Raw genomic sequence first — 22,299 nt, forward strand, 5'->3', positions numbered from 1 at the left:
ACACGCTTATCGTCACACAATCTTCAGCCCAGTCACACACGCTTATCGTCACAATCTTCAGCCCAGTCACACACGCTTATCATCACAATCTTCAGCCCAGTCACACACGCTTATCGTCACACAATCTTCAGCCCAGTCACACACGCTTATCGTCACACAATCTTCAGACCAGTCACACACGCTTATCGTCACAATCGTCAGTCCAGTCACACACGCTTATCGTCACACAATCTTCAGCCCAGTCACACACGCTTATCGTCACAATCTTCAGCCCAGTCGCACACGCTTATCGTCACACAATCGTCAGCCCAGTCGCACACGCTTATCGTCATACAATCTTCAGCCCAGTCACACACGCTTATCGTCACACAATCTTCAGACCAGTCGCACACGCTTATCGTCACACAATCGTCAGCCCAGTCGCACACGCTTATCGTCATACAATCTTCAGCCCAGTCGCACACGCTTATCGTCATACAATCTTCAGCCCAGTCACACACGCTTATCGTCACAATCGTCAGTCCAGTCACACACGCTTATCGTCACACAATCGTCAGCCCAGTCACACACGCTTATCGTCACAATCGTCAGTCCAGTCACACACGCTTATCGTCACACAATCGTCAGCCCAGTCACACACGCTTATCGTCACAATCGTCAGTCCAGTCACACACGCTTATCGTCACAATCTTCAGCCCAGTCGCACACGCTTATCGTCACAATCTTCAGCCCAGTCACACACGCTTATCGTCACACAATCTTCAGCCCAGTCACACACGCTTATCGTCACACAATCGTCAGCCCAGTCACACACGCTTATCGTCACAATCTTCAGCCCAGTCGCACACGCTTATCGTCACAATCTTCAGCCCAGTCACACACGCTTATCGTCACACAATCGTCAGCCCAGTCGCACACGCTTATCGTCACAATCTTCAGCCCAGTCGCACACGCTTATCGTCACAATCTTCAGCCCAGTCACACACGCTTATCGTCACAATCTTCAGCCCAGTCACACACGCTTATCGTCATAAAATCTTCAGCCCAGTCACACACGCTTATCGTCACACAATTGTCAGCCCAGTCACACACGCTTATCGTCACACAATCTTCAGCCCAGTCACACACGCTTATCGTCACACAATCTTCAGCCCAGTCGCACACGCTTATCGTCACACAATTGTCAGCCCAGTCACACACGCTTATCGTCACAATCGTCAGCCCAGTCACACACGCTTATCGTCACACAATCGTCAGCCCAGTCACACACGCTTATCGTCACACAATCTTCAGCTCAGTCACACACGCTTATCGTCACACAATCTTCAGCTCAGTCACACACGCTTATCGTCACACAATCTTCAGCTCAGTCACACACGCTTATCGTCACACAATCTTCAGCCCAGTCACACACGCTTATCGTCACACAATCTTCAGCCCAGTCACACACGCTTATCGTCACACAATTGTCAGCCCAGTCACACACGCTTATCGTCACAATCGTCAGTCCAGTCACACACGCTTATCGTCACACAATCTTCAGCCCAGTCACACACGCTTATCGCCACAATCTTCAGCCCAGTCACACACGCTTATCATCACAATCTTCAGCCCAGTCGCACACGCTTATCGTCACACAATCTTCAGCCCAGTCACACACGCTTATCGTCACAATTGTCAGCCCAGTCACACACGCTTATCGTCACAATCGTCAGCCCAGTCACACACGCTTATCGTCACACAATCTTCAGCCCAGTCACACACGCTTATCGTCACAATTGTCAGCCCAGTCACACACGCTTATCATCACAATCTTCAGCCCAGTCGCACACGCTTATCGTCACACAATCTTCAGCCCAGTCGCACACGCTTATCGTCACACAATCTTCAGCCCAGTCACACACGCTTATCGTCACAATTGTCAGCCCAGTCACACACGCTTATCATCACAATCTTCAGCCCAGTCGCACACGCTTATCGTCACACAATCTTCAGCCCAGTCACACACGCTTATCGCCACAATCTTCAGCCCAGTCACACACGCTTATCATCACAATCTTCAGCCCAGTCACACACGCTTATCGTCACACAATCTTCAGCCCAGTCACACACGCTTATCGTCACAATCGTCAGCCCAGTCGCACACGCTTATCGTCACAATTGTCAGCCCAGTCACACACGCTTATCGCCACAATCTTCAGCCCAGTCACACACGCTTATCGTCACACAATCGTCAGCCCAGTCACACACGCTTATCGTCACAATTGTCAGCCCAGTCACACACGCTTATCGTCACACAATCTTCAGCCCAGTCGCACACGCTTATCGTCACAATCGTCAGTCCAGTCACACACGCTTATCGTCACACAATCTTCAGCCCAGTCGCACACGCTTATCGTCACAATCGTCAGTCCAGTCACACACGCTTATCGTCACACAATCTTCAGCCCAGTCACACACGCTTATCGTCACACAATCGTCAGCCCAGTCGCACACGCTTATCGTCACAATTGTCAGCCCAGTCACACACGCTTATAGTCACAATCGTCAGCTCAGTCACACACGCTTATCGTCACACAATCGTCAGCCCAGTCACACACGCTTATCGTCACAATCTTCAGCCCAGTCGCACACGCTTATCGTCACACAATCGTCAGCCCAGTCACACACGCTTATCGTCACAATCTTCAGCCCAGTCGCACACGCTTATCGTCACAATCTTCAGCCCAGTCGCACACGCTTATCGTCACACAATCTTCAGCCCAGTCACACACGCTTATCGTCACAATCGTCAGCCCAGTCGCACACGCTCTTCAGCCCAGTCGCACACGCTTATCGTCACAATCTTCAGCCCAGTCGCACACGCTTATCGTCACACAATCTTCAGCCCATTCACACACGCTTATCATCACAATCTTCAGCCCAGTCACACACGCTTATCGTCACAATCTTCAGCCCAGTCGCACACGCTTATCGTCACACAATCTTCAGCCCAGTCACACACGCTTATCGTCACAATCGTCAGCCCAGTCGCACACGCTCTTCAGCCCAGTCGCACACGCTTATCGTCACAATCGTCAGCCCAGTCACACACGCTTATCGTCACAATCTTCAGCCCAGTCACACACGCTTATCGTCACAATCTTCAGCCCAGTCACACACGCTTATCGTCACACAATCTTCAGCCCAGTCACACACGCTTATCGTCACACAATCGTCAGCCCAGTCGCACACGCTTATCGTCACAATCTTCAGCCCAGTCACACACGCTTATCGTCACACAATCTTCAGCCCAGTCACACACGCTTATCGTCACAATCGTCAGCCCAGTCACACACGCTTATCGTCACACAATCGTCAGCCCAGTCGCACACGCTTATCGTCACACAATCTTCAGCCCAGTCACACACGCTTATCGTCATACAATCTTCAGCCCAGTCACACACGCTTATCGTCACACAATCGTCAGCCCAGTCACACACGCTTATCGTCATACAATCTTCAGCCCAGTCACACACGCTTATCGTCACAATCGTCAGCCCAGTCACACACGCTTATCGTCATACAATCTTCAGCCCAGTCACACACGCTTATCGTCACAATCGTCAGCACAGTCGCACACGCTTATCGTCATACAATCGTCAGCCCAGTCGCACACGCTTATCGTCACAATCGTCAGCCCAGTCGCACACGCTTATCGTCACAATCTTCAGCCCAGTCACACACGCTTATCGTCACAATCTTCAGCCCAGTCACACACGCTTATCGTCACACAATCGTCAGTCCAGTCGCACACGCTTATCGTCACACAATCTTCAGCCCAGTCACACACGCTTATCGTCACACAATCGTCAGCCCAGTCGCACACGCTTATCGTCACACAATCTTCAGCCCAGTCACACACGCTTATCGTCACAATCGTCAGCCCAGTCACACACGCTTATCGTCACAATCGTCAGCCCAGTCACACACGCTCATGGTCACACAATCGTCAGCCCAGTCACACACGCTTATCGTCACAATCGTCAGCCCAGTCACACACGCTCATGGTCACACAATCTTCAGCCCAGTCGCACACGCTTATCGTCACACAATCTTCAGCCCAGTCACACACGCTCATGGTCACACAATCTTCAGCCCAGTCGCACACGCTTATCGTCACAATCTTCAGCCCAGTCACACACGCTTATCGTCACAATCGTCAGCTCAGTCACACACGCTTATCGTCACACAATCGTCAGCCCAGTCGCACACGCTTATCGTCACACAATCGTCAGCCCAGTCACACACGCTTATCGTCACACAATCTTCAGCCCAGTCACACACGCTTTTCGTCACAATCTTCAGCCCAGTCGCACACGCTTTTCGTCACACAATCGTCAGCCCAGTCGCACACGCTTATCGTCACAATCGTCAGCTCAGTCACACACGCTTATCGTCACAATCGTCAGCTCAGTCACACACGCTTATCGTCACAATCTTCAGCCCAGTCGCACACGCTTATCGTCACACAATCGTCAGCCCAGTCACACACGCTTATCGTCACAATCGTCAGCCAAGTCGCACACGCTTATCGTCACAATCGTCAGCCAAGTCGCACACGCTTATCGTCACACAATCGTCAGCCCAGTCGCACACGCTTATGGTCACACAATCGTCAGCCCAGTCACACACGCTTATCGTCACACAATCGTCAGCCCAGTCGCACACGCTTATCGTCACACAATCGTCAGCCCAGTCACACACGCTTATCGTCACAATCGTCAGCCAAGTCGCACACGCTTATCGTCACACAATCGTCAGCCCAGTCACACACGCTTATCGTCACACAATCGTCAGCCCAGTCGCACACGCTTATCGTCACACAATCGTCAGCCCAGTCACACACGCTTATCGTCACACAATCGTCAGCCCAGTCGCACACGCTTATCGTCACACAATCGTCAGCCCAGTCACACACGCTTATCGTCACACAATCGTCAGCCCAGTCGCACACGCTTATCGTCACACAATCGTCAGCCCAGTCACACACGCTTATCGTCACACAATCGTCAGCCCAGTCACACACGCTTATCGTCACACAATCGTCAGCCCAGTCGCACACGCTAATCGTCACACAATCGTCAGCCCAGTCACACACGCTTATCGTCACACAATCGTCAGCCCAGTCGCACACGCTTATCGTCACACAATCGTCAGCCCAGTCACACACGCTTATCGTCACAATCGTCAGCCAAGTCGCACACGCTTATGGTCACACAATCGTCAGCTCAGTCACACACGCTTATCGTCACAATCGTCAGCCCAGTCGCACACGCTTATCGTCACACAATCGTCAGCCCAGTCGCACACGCTTATCGTCACACAATCGTCAGCCCAGTCACACACGCTTATCGTCACAATCGTCAGCCAAGTCGCACACGCTTATGGTCACACAATCGTCAGCTCAGTCACACACGCTTATCGTCACAATCGTCAGCCCAGTCGCACACGCTTATCGTCACAATCTTCAGCCCAGTCGCACACGCTTTTCGTCACAATCTTCAGCCCAGTCACACACGCTTATCGTCACAATCGTCAGCCCAGTCGCACACGCTTATCGTCACAATCGTCAGCTCAGTCACACACGCTTATCGTCACAATCTTCAGCCCAGTCGCACACGCTTTTCGTCACAATCTTCAGCCCAGTCACACACGCTTATCGTCACACAATCTTCAGCCCAGTCACACACGCTTATCGTCACAATCGTCAGCCCAGTCACACACGCTTATCGTCACACAATCGTCAGCTCAGTCACACACGCTTATCGTCACACAATCGTCAGCTCAGTCACACACGCTTATCGTCACAATCTTCAGCTCAGTCACACACGCTTATCGTCACAATCTTCAGCTCAGTCACACACGCTTATCGTCACAATCTTCAGCTCAGTCACACACGCTTATCGTCACAATCTTCAGCCCAGTCACACACGCTTATCGTCACACAATCGTCAGCCCAGTCACACACGCTTATCGTCACAATCTTCAGCCCAGTCACACACGCTTATCGTCACACAATCGTCAGCCCAGTCACACACGCTTATCGTCACACAATCGTCAGCCCAGTCACACACGCTTATCGTCACACAATCGTCAGCTCAGTCACACACGCTTATCGTCACAATCGTCAGCCCAGTCACACACGCTTATCGTCACAATCGTCAGCCCAGTCGCACACGCTTATCGTCACAATCGTCAGCCCAGTCACACACGCTTATCGTCACAATCTTCAGCCCAGTCACACACGCTTATCGTCACAATCTTCAGCCCAGTCACACACGCTTATCGTCACACAATCTTCAGCCCAGTCACACACGCTTATCGTCACAATCTTCAGCCCAGTCACACACGCTTATCGTCACACAATCGTCAGCCCAGTCACACACGCTTATCGTCACAATCTTCAGCCCAGTCACACACGCTTATCGTCACACAATCTTCAGCCCAGTCACACACGCTTATCGTCACACAATCGTCAGCCCAGTCACACACGCTTATCGTCACACAATCTTCAGCCCAGTCACACACGCTTATCGTCACACAATCGTCAGCCCAGTCACACACGCTTATCGTCACAATCTTCAGCCCAGTCGCACACGCTTTTCGTCACAATCGTCAGCCCAGTCACACACGCTTATCGTCACACAATCGTCAGCCCAGTCACACACGCTTATCGTCACAATCGTCAGCTCAGTCACACACGCTTATCGTCACAATCGTCAGCTCAGTCACACACGCTTATCGTCACACAATCGTATGCCCAGTCACACACGCTTATCGTCACAATCTTCAGCCCAGTCACACACGCTTATCGTCACAATCGTCAGCCCAGTCACACACGCTTATCGTCACAATCGTATGCCCAGTCACACACGCTTATCGTCACAATCGTCAGCTCAGTCACACACGCTTATCGTCACAATCGTCAGCTCAGTCACACACGCTTATCGTCACAATCGTCAGCTCAGTCACACACGCTTATCGTCACACAATCGTATGCCCAGTCACACACGCTTATCGTCACAATCTTCAGCCCAGTCACACACGCTTATCGTCACAATCGTCAGCCCAGTCACACACGCTTATCGTCACAATCGTATGCCCAGTCACACACGCTTATCGTCACAATCGTCAGCTCAGTCACACACGCTTATCGTCACAATCGTCAGCTCAGTCACACACGCTTATCGTCACAATCGTCAGCCCAGTCACACACGCTTATCGTCACAATCGTATGCCCAGTCACACACGCTTATCGTCACAATCGTCAGCCCAGTCACACACGCTTATCGTCACAATCGTCAGCCCAGTCACACACGCTTATCGTCACAATCGTCAGCCCAGTCACACACGCTTATCGTCACAATCGTCAGCTCAGTCACACACGCTTATCGTCACAATCGTCAGCCCAGTCGCACACGCTTATCGTCACAATCGTATGCCCAGTCACACACGCTTATCGTCACAATCGTCAGCCCAGTCGCACACGTTTATCGTCACAATCTTCAGCCCAGTCACACACGCTTATCGTCACAATCTTCAGCCCAGTCACACACGCTTATCGTCACAATCGTCAGCCCAGTCGCACACGCTTATCGTCACAATCGTCAGCCCAGTCACACACGCTTATCGTCACAATCGTCAGCTCAGTCACACACGCTTATCGTCACAATCGTCAGCCCAGTCGCACACGCTTATCGTCACAATCGTATGCCCAGTCACACACGCTTATCGTCACAATCGTCAGCCCAGTCGCACACGCTTATCGTCACAATCGTCAGCCCAGTCGCACACGTTTATCGTCACAATCTTCAGCCCAGTCACACACGCTTATCGTCACAATCTTCAGCCCAGTCACACACGTTTATCGTCACAATCTTCAGCCCAGTCACACACGCTTATCGTCACAATCTTCAGCCCAGTCGCACACGCTTATCGTCACAATCGTCAGCCCAGTCGCACACGCTTATCGTCACACAATCGTCAGCCCAGTCACACACGCTTATCGTCACACAATCTTCAGCCCAGTCACACACGCTTATCGTCACACAATCGTCAGCTCAGTCACACACGCTTATCGTCACACAATCGTCAGCCCAGTCACACACGCTTATCGTCACACAATCTTCAGCCCAGTCACACACGCTTATCGTCACAATCTTCAGCCCAGTCACACACGCTTATCGTCACAATCTTCAGCCCAGTCACACACGCTTATCGTCACAATCTTCAGCCCAGTCACACACGCTTATCGTCACAATCTTCAGCCCAGTCGCACACGCTTATCGTCACACAATCTTCAGCCCAGTCACACACGCTTATCGTCACACAATCTTCAGCCCAGTCACACACGCTTATCGTCACAATCGTCAGCTCAGTCACACACGCTTATCGTCACAATCTTCAGCTCAGTCACACACGCTTATCGTCACAATCTTCAGCCCAGTCACACACGCTTATCGTCACAATCTTCAGCTCAGTCACACACGCTTATCGTCACAATCTTCAGCCCAGTCACACACGCTTATCGTCACAATCTTCAGCTCAGTCACACACGCTTATCGTCACAATCTTCAGCCCAGTCACACACGCTTATCGTCACAATCTTCAGCCCAGTCACACATGTTTATGGTCACAATCTTCAGCCCAGTCACACATGTTTATGGTCACAATCTTCAGCCCAGTCACACACGCTTATCGTCACAATCTTCAGCCCAGTCGCACACGCTTATCGTCACAATCTTCAGCCCAGTCACACACGCTTATCGTCACAATCTTCAGCCCAGTCACACACGCTTATCGTCACACAATCGTCAGCCCAGTCACACACGCTTATCGTCACAATCTTCAGCCCAGTCACACACGCTTATCGTCACAATCTTCAGCTCAGTCACACACGCTTATCGTCACACAATCGTCAGCCCAGTCACACACGCTTATCGTCACAATCTTCAGCCCAGTCACACACGCTTATCGTCACAATCGTCAGCTCAGTCACACACGCTTATCGTCACACAATCGTCAGCCCAGTCACACACGCTTATCGTCGCAATCTTCAGCCCAGTCACACACGCTTATCGTCACACAATCGTCAGCCCAGTCACACACGCTTATCGTCACAATCGTCAGCCCAGTCACACACGCTTATCGTCACAATCTTCAGCCCAGTCACACACGCTTATCGTCACACAATCGTCAGCCCAGTCACACACGCTTATCGTCACAATCGTCAGCCCAGTCACACACGCTTATCGTCACACAATCGTCAGCCCAGTCACACACGCTTATCGTCACAATCTTCAGCTCAGTCACACACGCTTATCGTCACAATCGTCAGCCCAGTCACACACGCTTATCGTCACAATCGTCAGCTCAGTCACACACGCTTATCGTCACACAATCGTCAGCCCAGTCACACACGCTTATCGTCACACAATCGTCAGCCCAGTCACACACGCTTATCGTCACAATCGTCAGCCCAGTCGCACACGCTTATCGTCACACAATCGTCAGCCCAGTCACACACGCTTATCGTCACAATCTTCAGCCCAGTCACACACGCTTATCGTCACACAATCGTCAGCCCAGTCACACACGCTTATCGTCACAATCGTCAGCCCAGTCACACACGCTTATCGTCACACAATCGTCAGCCCAGTCACACACGCTTATCGTCACACAATCGTCAGCCCAGTCACACACGCTTATCGTCACAATCGTCAGCCCAGTCACACACGCTTATCGTCACACAATCGTCAGCTCAGTCACACACGCTTATCGTCACAATCTTCAGCCCAGTCACACACGCTTATCGTCACAATCTTCAGCCCAGTCACACACGCTTATCGTCACAATCTTCAGCCCAGTCACACACGCTTATCGTCACAATCTTCAGCCCAGTCACACACGCTTATCGTCACAATCTTCAGCCCAGTCACACACGCTTATCGTCACACAATCGTCAGCCCAGTCACACACGCTTATCGTCACAATCTTCAGCCCAGTCACACACGTTTATGGTCACAATCTTCAGCCCAGTCGCACACGCTTATCGTCACAATCTTCAGCCCAGTCACACACGCTTTTCGTCACACAATCGTCAGCCCAGTCACACACGCTTATCGTCACAATCTTCAGCCCAGTCACACACGCTTTTCGTCACAATCTTCAGCCCAGTCACACACGCTTATCGTCACACAATCGTCAGCCCAGTCACACACGCTTATCGTCACAATCTTCAGCCCAGTCACACACGCTTATCGTCATACAATCGTCAGCCCAGTCGCACACGCTTATCGTCACAATCTTCAGCCCAGTCACACACGCTTATCGTCACACAATCGTCAGCCCAGTCACACACGCTTATCGTCACAATCTTCAGCCCAGTCACACACGCTTATCGTCACACAATCGTCAGCCCAGTCACACACGCTTATCGTCACACAATCGTCAGCCCAGTCACACACGCTTATCGTCACAATCGTCAGCTCAGTCACACACGCTTATCGTCACACAATCGTCAGCCCAGTCACACACGCTTATCGTCACACAATCGTCAGCCCAGTCACACACGCTTATCGTCACAATCTTCAGCCCAGTCACACACGCTTATCGTCACACAATCGTCAGCCCAGTCACACACGCTTATCGTCACAATCTTCAGCCCAGTCACACACGCTTATCGTCACAATCGTCAGCTCAGTCACACACGCTTATCGTCACACAATCGTCAGCCCAGTCACACACGCTTATCGTCACAATCGTCAGCTCAGTCACACACGCTTATCGTCACACAATCGTCAGCCCAGTCACACACGCTTATCGTCACAATCTTCAGCCCAGTCACACACGCTTATCGTCACAATCGTCAGCTCAGTCACACACGCTTATCGTCACACAATCGTCAGCCCAGTCACACACGCTTATCGTCACACAATCGTCAGCCCAGTCACACACGCTTATCGTCACACAATCGTCAGCCCAGTCACACACGCTTATTGTCACAATCTTCAGCCCAGTCACACACGCTTATCGTCACACAATCGTCAGCCCAGTCACACACGCTTATCGTCACAATCTTCAGCCCAGTCACACACGCTTATCGTCACAATCGTCAGCCCAGTCACACACGCTTATCGTCACAATCTTCAGCCCAGTCACACACGCTTATCGTCACAATCTTCAGCCCAGTCACACACGCTTATCGTCACACAATCGTCAGCCCAGTCACACACGCTTATCATCACAATCTTCAGCCCAGTCACACACGCTTATCGTCACACAATTGTCAGCCCAGTCACACACGCTTATCGTCACACAATCGTCAGCCCAGTCACACACGCTTATCGTCACAATCGTCAGCTCAGTCACACACGCTTATCGTCACACAATTGTCAGCCCAGTCACACACGCTTATCGTCACACAATCGTCAGCCCAGTCACACACGCTTATCGTCACAATCTTCAGCCCAGTCACACACGCTTATCGTCACACAATCGTCAGCCCAGTCGCACACGCTTATCGTCACAATCTTCAGCTCAGTCACACACGCTTATCGTCACAATCGTCAGCCCAGTCACACACGCTTATCGTCACAATCTTCAGCCCAGTCACACACGCTTATCGTCACACAATCGTCAGCCCAGTCGCACACGCTTATCGTCACACAATCGTCAGCCCAGTCACACACGCTTATCGTCACAATCTTCAGCCCAGTCACACACGCTTATCGTCACACAATCGTCAGCCCAGTCGCACACGCTTATCGTCACACAATCGTCAGCCCAGTCACACACGCTTATCGTCACACAATCGTCAGCCCAGTCGCACACGCTTATCGTCACACAATCGTCAGCCCAGTCGCACACGCTTATCGTCACAATCTTCAGCCCAGTCACACACGCTTATCGTCACAATCGTCAGCCCAGTCACACACGCTTATCGTCACAATCGTCAGCCCAGTCACACACGCTTATCGTCACACAATCGTCAGCCCAGTCACACACGCTTATCGTCACACAATCTTCAGCTCAGTCACACACGCTTATCGTCACACAATCTTCAGCTCAGTCACACACGCTTATCGTCACACAATCTTCAGCCCAGTCGCACACGCTTATCGTCACACAATCTTCAGCCCAGTCACACACGCTTATCGTCACACAATCTTCAGCTCAGTCACACACGCTTATCGTCACACAATCTTCAGCTCAGTCACACACGCTTATCGTCACACAATCTTCAGCTCAGTCACACACGCTTATCGTCACACAATCTTCAGCCCAGTCGCACACGCTTATCGTCACACAATCTTCAGCCCAGTCACACACGCTTATCGTCACACAATCTTCAGCTCAGTCACACACGCTTATCGTCACACAATCTTCAGCTCAGTCACACACGCTTATCGTCACACAATCTTCAGCTCAGTCACACACGCTTATCGTCACACAATCTTCAGCTCAGTCACACACGCTTATCGTCACACAATCTTCAGCTCAGTCACACACGCTTATCGTCACACAATCTTCAGCTCAGTCACACACGCTTATCGTCACACAATCTTCAGCCCAGTCACACACGCTTATCGTCACAATCTTCAGCCCAGTCACACACGCTTATCGTCACACAATCGTCAGCTCAGTCACACACGCTTATCGTCACACAATCTTCAGCCCAGTCGCACACGCTTATCGTCACACAATCTTCAGCCCAGTCGCACACGCTTATCGTCACACAATCTTCAGCCCAGTCACACACGCTTATCGTCACAATCTTCAGCCCAGTCACACACGCTTATCGTCACAATCTTCAGCCCAGTCACACACGCTTATCGTCACACAATCGTCAGCCCAGTCGCACACGCTTATCGTCACAATCTTCAGCCCAGTCACACACGCTTATCGTCACAATCTTCAGCCCAGTCACACACGCTTATCGTCACACAATCGTCAGCCCAGTCACACACGCTTATCGTCACAATCGTCAGCCCAGTCACACACGCTTATCGTCACAATCGTCAGCTCAGTCACACACGCTTATCGTCACACAATCGTCAGCTCAGTCACACACGCTTATCGTCACAATCGTCAGCTCAGTCACACACGCTTATCGTCACAATCGTCAGCCCAGTCACACACGCTTATCGTCACACAATCGTCAGCCCAGTCACACACGCTTATCGTCACACAATCGTCAGCCCAGTCACACACGCTTATCGTCACAATCTTCAGCCCAGTCACACACGCTTATCGTCACAATCGTCAGCTCAGTCACACACGCTTATCGTCACACAATCGTCAGCCCAGTCACACACGCTTATCGTCACACAATCGTCAGCCCAGTCACACACGCTTATCGTCACAATCTTCAGCCCAGTCACACACGCTTATCGTCACACAATCGTCAGCTCAGTCACACACGCTTATCGTCACAATCTTCAGCCCAGTCACACACGCTTATCGTCACAATCTTCAGCTCAGTCACACACGCTTATCGTCACACAATCTTCAGCCCAGTCACACACGCTTATCGTCACACAATCTTCAGCCCAGTCACACACGCTTATCGTCACAATCTTCAGCCCAGTCACACACGCTTATCGTCACACAATCTTCAGCCCAGTCACACACGCTTATCGTCACACAATCGTCAGCCCAGTCATACACGCTTATCATCACAATCTTCAGCCCAGTCACACACGCTTATCGTCACAATCTTCAGCCCAGTCACACACGCTTATCGTCACACAATTGTCAGCCCAGTCACACACGCTTATCGTCACAATCTTCAGCCCAGTCACACACGCTTATCGTCACACAATCTTCAGCCCAGTCACACACGCTTATCGTCACACAATTGTCAGCCCAGTCACACACGCTTATCGTCACACAATCGTCAGCCCAGTCACACACGCTTATCGTCACAATCTTCAGCCCAGTCACACACGCTTATCGTCACACAATCGTCAGCCCAGTCACACACGCTTATCGTCACAATCTTCAGCTCAGTCACACACGCTTATCGTCACAATCGTCAGCCCAGTCACACACGCTTATCGTCACAATCTTCAGCCCAGTCACACACGCTTATCGTCACAATCTTCAGCCCAGTCACACACGCTTATCGTCACACAATCGTCAGCCCAGTCGCACACGCTTATCGTCACAATCGTCAGCCCAGTCACACACGCTTATCGTCACACAATCGTCAGCCCAGTCGCACACGCTTATCGTCACACAATCGTCAGCCCAGTCGCACACGCTTATCGTCACACAATCTTCAGCCCAGTCACACACGCTTATCGTCACACAATCTTCAGCTCAGTCACACACGCTTATCGTCACACAATCTTCAGCTCAGTCACACACGCTTATCGTCACACAATCTTCAGCTCAGTCACACACGCTTATCGTCACACAATCTTCAGCTCAGTCACACACGCTTATCGTCACACAATCTTCAGCTCAGTCACACACGCTTATCGTCACACAATCTTCAGCCCAGTCGCACACGCTTATCGTCACACAATCTTCAGCCCAGTCACACACGCTTATCGTCACAATCTTCAGCCCAGTCACACACGCTTATCGTCACACAATCGTCAGCTCAGTCACACACGCTTATCGTCACACAATCGTCAGCCCAGTCACACACGCTTATCGTCACAATCTTCAGCCCAGTCACACACGCTTATCGTCACAATCTTCAGCCCAGTCACACACGCTTATCGTCACAATCTTCAGCCCAGTCACACACGCTTATCGTCACACAATCGTCAGCTCAGTCACACACGCTTATCGTCACACAATCGTCAGCCCAGTCACACACGCTTATCGTCACACAATCGTCAGCCCAGTCGCACACGCTTATCGTCACACAATCGTCAGCCCAGTCGCACACGCTTATCGTCACAATCTTCAGCCCAGTCACACACGCTTATCGTCACAATCTTCAGCCCAGTCACACACGCTTATCGTCACACAATCGTCAGCCCAGTCACACACGCTTATCGTCACAATCGTCAGCCCAGTCACACACGCTTATCGTCACAATCGTCAGCTCAGTCACACACGCTTATCGTCACACAATCGTCAGCTCAGTCACACACGCTTATCGTCACACAATCGTCAGCCCAGTCACACACGCTTATCGTCACAATCGTCAGCCCAGTCACACACGCTTATCGTCACACAATCGTCAGCCCAGTCGCACACGCTTATCGTCACACAATCGTCAGCCCAGTCACACACGCTTATCGTCACAATCTTCAGCCCAGTCACACACGCTTATCGTCACAATCTTCAGCCCAGTCACACACGCTTATCGTCACAATCTTCAGCCCAGTCACACACGCTTATCGTCACAATCTTCAGCCCAGTCACACACGCTTATCGTCACAATCTTCAGCCCAGTCACACACGCTTATCGTCACAATCTTCAGCCCAGTCACACACGCTTATCGTCACAATCTTCAGCCCAGTCACACACGCTTATCGTCACAATCTTCAGCCCAGTCACACACGCTTATCGTCACAATCGTCAGCCCAGTCACACACGCTTATCGTCACAATCTTCAGCCCAGTCACACACGCTTATCGTCACAATCTTCAGCCCAGTCACACACGCTTATCGTCACAATCTTCAGCCCAGTCACACACGCTTATCGTCACAATCTTCAGCCCAGTCACACACGCTTATCGTCACAATCTTCAGCCCAGTCACACACGCTTATCGTCACACAATCGTCAGCCCAGTCGCACACGCTTATCGTCACAATCTTCAGCCCAGTCACACACGCTTATCGTCACACAATCGTCAGCCCAGTCACACACGCTTATCGTCACAATCTTCAGCCCAGTCACACACGCTTATCGTCACAATCTTCAGCCCAGTCGCACACGCTTATCGTCACAATCGTCAGCTCAGTCACACACGCTTATCGTCACACAATCTTCAGCCCAGTCACACACGCTTATCGTCACACAATCTTCAGCCCAGTCACACACGCTTATCGTCACACAATCTTCAGCCCAGTCACACACGCTTATCGTCACACAATCGTCAGCCCAGTCGCACACGCTTATCGTCACAATCGTCAGCCCAGTCGCACACGCTTATCGTCACAATCTTCAGCCCAGTCACACACGCTTATCGTCACACAATCTTCAGCCCAGTCACACACGCTTATCGTCACACAATCGTCAGCCCAGTCACACACGCTTATCGTCACACAATCTTCAGCCCAGTCACACACGCTTATCGTCACAATCGTCAGCTCAGTCACACACGCTTATCGTCACAATCTTCAGCCCAGTCACACACGCTTATCGTCACACAATCGTCAGCCCAGTCACACACGCTTATCGTCACAATCGTCAGCTCAGTCACACACGCTTATCGTCACAATCGTCAGCCCAGTCACACACGCTTATCGTCACACAATCGTCAGCCCAGTCACACACGCTTATCGTCACAATCGTCAGCTCAGTCACACACGCTTATCGTCACACAATCGTCAGCCCAGTCACACACGCTTATCGTCACAATCGTCAGCTCAGTCACACACGCTTATCGTCACAATCGTCAGCCCAGTCACACACGCTTATGGTCACACAATCGTCAGCCCAGTCACACACGCTTATCGTCACACAATCGTCAGCCCAGTCGCACACGCTTATCGTCACAATCGTCAGCCCAGTCACACACGCTTATCGTCACACAATCGTCAGCTCAGTCACACACGCTTATCGTCACAATCTTCAGCCCAGTCGCACACGCTTATCGTCACACAATCGTCAGCCCAGTCACACACGCTTATCGTCACACAATCTTCAGCCCAGTCACACACGCTTATCGTCACAATCGTCAGCCCAGTCACACACGCTTATCGTCACACAATCTTCAGCCCAGTCACACACGCTTATCGTCACACAATCGTCAGCCCAGTCACACACGCTTATCGTCACACAATCGTCAGCCCAGTCACACACGCTTATCGTCACACAATCGTCAGCCCAGTCACACACGCTTATCGTCACAATCGTCAGCCCAGTCACACACGCTTATCGTCACACAATCTTCAGCCCAGTCACACACGCTTATCGTCACACAATCGTCAGCCCAGTCGCACACGCTTATCGTCACACAATCGTCAGCCCAGTCACACACGCTTATCGTCACACAATCTTCAGCCCAGTCACACACGCTTATCGTCACAATCGTCAGCCCAGTCACACACGCTTATCGTCACACAATCTTCAGCCCAGTCACACACGCTTATCGTCACACAATCGTCAGCCCAGTCACACACGCTTATCGTCACAATCTTCAGCCCAGTCGCACACGCTTATCGTCACAATCTTCAGCCCAGTCGCACACGCTTATGGTCACACAATCGTCAGCCCAGTCACACACGCTTATCGTCACAATCTTCAGCCCAGTCACACACGCTTATCGTCACAATCTTCAGCCCAGTCACACACGCTTATCGTCACAATCTTCAGCTCAGTCACACACGCTTATCGTCACAATCTTCAGCCCAGTCGCACACGCTTATCGTCACAATCTTCAGCCCAGTCACACACGCTTATCGTCACACAATCGTCAGCCCAGTCACACACGCTTATCGTCACAATCTTCAGCCCAGTCACACACGCTTATCGTCACAATCTTCAGCTCAGTCACACACGCTTATCGTCACAATCTTCAGCCCAGTCGCACACGCTTATCGTCACAATCTTCAGCCCAGTCACACACGCTTATCGTCACACAATCGTCAGCCCAGTCACACACGCTTATCGTCACAATCTTCAGCCCAGTCACACACGCTTATCGTCACAATCTTCAGCCCAGTCACACACGCTTATCGTCACACAATCTTCAGCCCAGTCACACACGCTTATCGTCACAATCGTCAGCCCAGTCACACACGCTTATCGTCATACAATCGTCAGCCCAGTCACACACGCTTATCGTCACAATCTTCAGCCCAGTCACACACGCTTATCGTCACACAATCTTCAGCCCAGTCGCACACGCTTATCGTCACACAATCTTCAGCCCAGTCACACACGCTTATCGTCACACAATCTTCAGCCCAGTCACACACGCTTATCGTCACACAATCTTCAGCCCAGTCGCACACGCTTATCGTCACACAATCTTCAGCCCAGTCACACACGCTTATCGTCACACAATCTTCAGCCCAGTCACACACGCTTATCGTCACAATCGTCAGCCCAGTCACACACGCTTATCGTCACAATCGTCAGCCCAGTCACACACGCTTATCGTCATACAATCGTCAGCCCAGTCACACACGCTTATCGTCACAATCTTCAGCCCAGTCACACACGCTTATCGTCACAATCGTCAGCCCAGTCACACACGCTTATCGTCACAATCTTCAGCCCAGTCACACACGCTTATCGTCACAATCTTCAGCCCAGTCACACACGCTTATCGTCACACAATCTTCAGCCCAGTCACACACGCTTATCGTCACAATCTTCAGCCCAGTCACACACGCTTATCGTCATACAATCTTCAGCCCAGTCACACACGCTTATCGTCACAATCTTCAGCCCAGTCACACACGCTTATCGTCATACAATCTTCAGCCCAGTCACACACGCTTATCGTCACAATCTTCAGCCCAGTCGCACACGCTTATCGTCACAATCTTCAGCCCAGTCACACACGCTTATCGTCATACAATCTTCAGCCCAGTCACACACGCTTATCGTCACACAATCGTCAGCCCAGTCACACACGCTTATCGTCACAATCTTCAGCCCAGTCACACACGCTTATCGTCACACAATCGTCAGCCCAGTCACACACGCTTATCGTCACAATCTTCAGCCCAGTCACACACGCTTATCGTCACAATCGTCAGCTCAGTCACACACGCTTATCGTCACACAATCGTCAGCCCAGTCGCACACGCTTATGGTCACACAATCTTCAGCCCAGTCACACACGCTTATCGTCACAATCTTCAGCTCAGTCACACACGCTTATCGTCACACAATCGTCAGCTCAGTCACACAAGCTTATCGTCACAATCGTCAGCTCAGTCACACACGCTTATCGTCACACAATCGTCAGCCCAGTCACACACGCTTATCGTCACACAATCGTCAGCCCAGTCACACACGCTTATCGTCACACAATCGTCAGCCCAGTCACACACGCTTATCGTCACAATCTTCAGCCCAGTCGCACACGCTTATCATCACAATCTTCAGCCCAGTCGCACACGCTTATCGTCACACAATCGTCAGCCCAGTCACACACGCTTATCATCACAATCTTCAGCCCAGTCACACACGCTTATCATCACAATCTTCAGCCCAGTCGCACACGCTTATCATCACAATCTTCAGCCCAGTCACACACGCTTATCGTCACAATCTTCAGCCCAGTCACACACGCTTATCGTCACACAATCTTCAGCCCAGTCACACACGCTTATCGTCACACAATCTTCAGCCCAGTCACACACGCTTATCGTCACACAATCTTCAGCTCAGTCACACACGCTTATCGTCACAATCTTCAGCCCAGTCACACACGCTTATCGTCACAATCTTCAGCCCAGTCACACACGCTTATCGTCACACAATCTTCAGCTCAGTCACACACGCTTATCGTCACACAATCTTCAGCTCAGTCACACACGCTTATCATCACAATCTTCAGCCCAGTCACACACGCTTATCGTCACAATCTTCAGCCCAGTCACACACGCTTATCGTCACAATCTTCAGCCCAGTCACACACGCTTATCGTCACACAATCTTCAGCCCAGTCACACACGCTTATCGTCACACAAATGATGCAGAATCACAGGCAGTCCCAGTAACTGGAGCAGCTCAGCATGTGCAAGGAAAACCAAAAAAAAAACATGCTACTCATTAAAATACAAACAAAAGATTTAAAAATAATCTATATTCAATTGCATGTTGGCGATTGCACAAGTGGGTGATCATGATATGACCCTTCACACACAAAAGGCCTTTTAACCTTTCAAAACACAGTCTTTCTGACACAATCAGTGAAGCTGGCATTCTGCAAAACTCTGCCCTCCGAGTTTACACTGGCAAACATCCTGGGGTCGAAATTCGGTTTTTAATGCCATCCGTTACTGCCGGAGAGGCGGCGGTTAATGCGCACTCGGCCACCACCCACGTGGTGACATCATCGAGCGTGCAGCGCCCCCTTGCCGTCGCCACGGCGATATTCGGTGAGTACGGTGGCCTTACCGGCAGATGCCCATACAGCCTGGAAAAGGTGGTGGGACATCGAGGATCCTGGAGTGGGAGCGTCCAGGGAGCAAGGTCAGTGGTTATGATTATATTTTTCAGCATTTAGTTATTACTGGGATCAGCGGGAATTGTGAGGAAGGGAAAGTGTGGGAAACTTTTCTTTCAGTTTTTTTAAACTTGCAGCCTACCGTGGGGCAGTTGGGTGGGCCTCCTGAGCTCCCGCTCCGTGGGTGCCCGAGGGGGAGTGTGCAACGCCACTTTCAGCGCTGCTCTCTCATCTGTGGGCGGTAAAATTGAATTTTGCACGGTTTGAGCCTGCACCGACCGCCTGCCGTTAAAATCAGCACTCAACCCGTGTCACCGCCTCAAACACGGCGGGACCGAATTTCAACCCCGCTGTTTTTAAGTAGCCTTATAACAAACTAAAATATTCTGCCAGAAATCAATAACTGTCCCACACACATTTACAGAACAGTTTCTATGTCAATTCATCTGAACATATTTTCAAAATCTTCCTTACCCAAGATGAGGTCCTCCATTCATGAGATCGAAGACCTGAGCTGGATTTAACAACTGCTTGAACCTTCGGAGGAACTTGACTCCCTGATTGTCTCCGCTTTTAGAGTTGACAAAGACTAAAAGTGGGCTGGCGCAAGACGGTGGGCAACTGGCCTTCCAGAACCCTGCACAGAGAACAGTCCGCACATCAAGCTCAACCTGTCCTACAACATTAACGCTAACAGTTTGTCTCTTTACACCCTATCACAGACCTTCCCTTTTGTTCTTTCTTCCTCTCCCCCTTCCAGTGCTTGTTAAGAATCTGCTCTTAAGGCCAATGGAATCTTGACCTTGAAAGCAAAGGGGATGGAGTATAAAAGCAGGGAAGTCTTGCTACAGTTATACAGGGTATTGGTGAGGCCACACCTGGAATACTGCGTGCTGTTTTCGTTTCCATATTTACGAAAGGATGTATTTGCTTTGAAGACAGTTCAGAAAAGGTTCACTAGGTTGATTCTGGAGATGAGGGGGTTGACTTATGAGGAAAGGTTGAGGAGGTTGGGCCTCTACTCATTGGAATTCAGAAGAATGAGAGGTGATCTTATCGAAACGTATAAGATTATGAGGAGGCTTGACAAGGTGGATGCAGAGAGGATGTTTCCACTGATAGGGGAGACTAGAACTAGGGGGCATGATCTTCAAATGAGGGGCCGCCCATTTAAAACAGAGATGAGGAGAAATTTCTTCTCTCAGAGGGTTGTGAATCTGTGGAATTCACTGCCAGAGAGCTGTGGAAGCTGGGACATTAAATAAATTTAAGAGAGAGATCGACAGTTTCTTAACCGATAAGGGGATAAGGGGTTATGGGGAGTGGGCGGAGAAGTGGAGCTGAGTCCATGATCAGATCAGCCATGATCGCATTAAATGGCGGAGCAGGCTCGAGGGGCCGTATGGCCTACTCCTGCACCTATTTCTTATGTTCTTTTCAAACACTCTCCAGGTCTGACGAAGGGTCATCGACCTGAAACGTTAACTCTGTTTCTCTCTCCACAGATGCTGCCTGACCCGCTGAGATTTCCAGCATTCTCTGTTTTTATTCCAGATTCCAGCATCCGCAGTATTTAGCTTTTGTATTAACATTAACAGGGTGGGTACAACACCATGAAACAGTAAGATTGGCAATAGCTCTGCACATTTGGATAGGCTCTATGCTACAAGACTAAATTCATACAGTTACTCTTCCATTGCTTCACCACACTGGCCAATTTATAAATGGTTCAGATGGTGGGTGACAGGAACAACTTGCATTTATACAGTGCATTGCCATTTATATAGGGTATCGCCACATCCCAAAGTGATTCCCCACCAAGCACTTCTGAAGACTTGCATTTCTATAGCACCTTTCACGACCATCGGACGTCTCAAAGTGCTTTACAGCCAATGAAGTACCTTTGGAATGTAGTCACTGTTGTAATGTGGGAAACGCAG

General features: G+C 50.7%; 1 protein-coding gene across 4 annotated transcripts in view; it reads right to left on the reverse strand.

The window, feature by feature from the left end:
* The window catches only part of dgkh (diacylglycerol kinase, eta), a 651,598-nt gene that overhangs the window by 173,986 nt on the left and 455,313 nt on the right, over positions 1–22,299 (reverse strand). For all 4 annotated transcript variants that reach the window (XM_070894157.1, XM_070894158.1, XM_070894156.1 and 1 more), the window contains one exon: positions 20,834–20,996. In XM_070894157.1, the coding sequence (XP_070750258.1) occupies positions 20,834–20,996 (163 nt within the window). The remainder of the gene's footprint in view (positions 1–20,833; positions 20,997–22,299) is intronic.

This window comes from Pristiophorus japonicus, chromosome 11, assembly GCF_044704955.1.
Source record: "Pristiophorus japonicus isolate sPriJap1 chromosome 11, sPriJap1.hap1, whole genome shotgun sequence".
In the NCBI taxonomy this organism is placed as follows: domain Eukaryota; kingdom Metazoa; phylum Chordata; class Chondrichthyes; family Pristiophoridae; genus Pristiophorus; species Pristiophorus japonicus.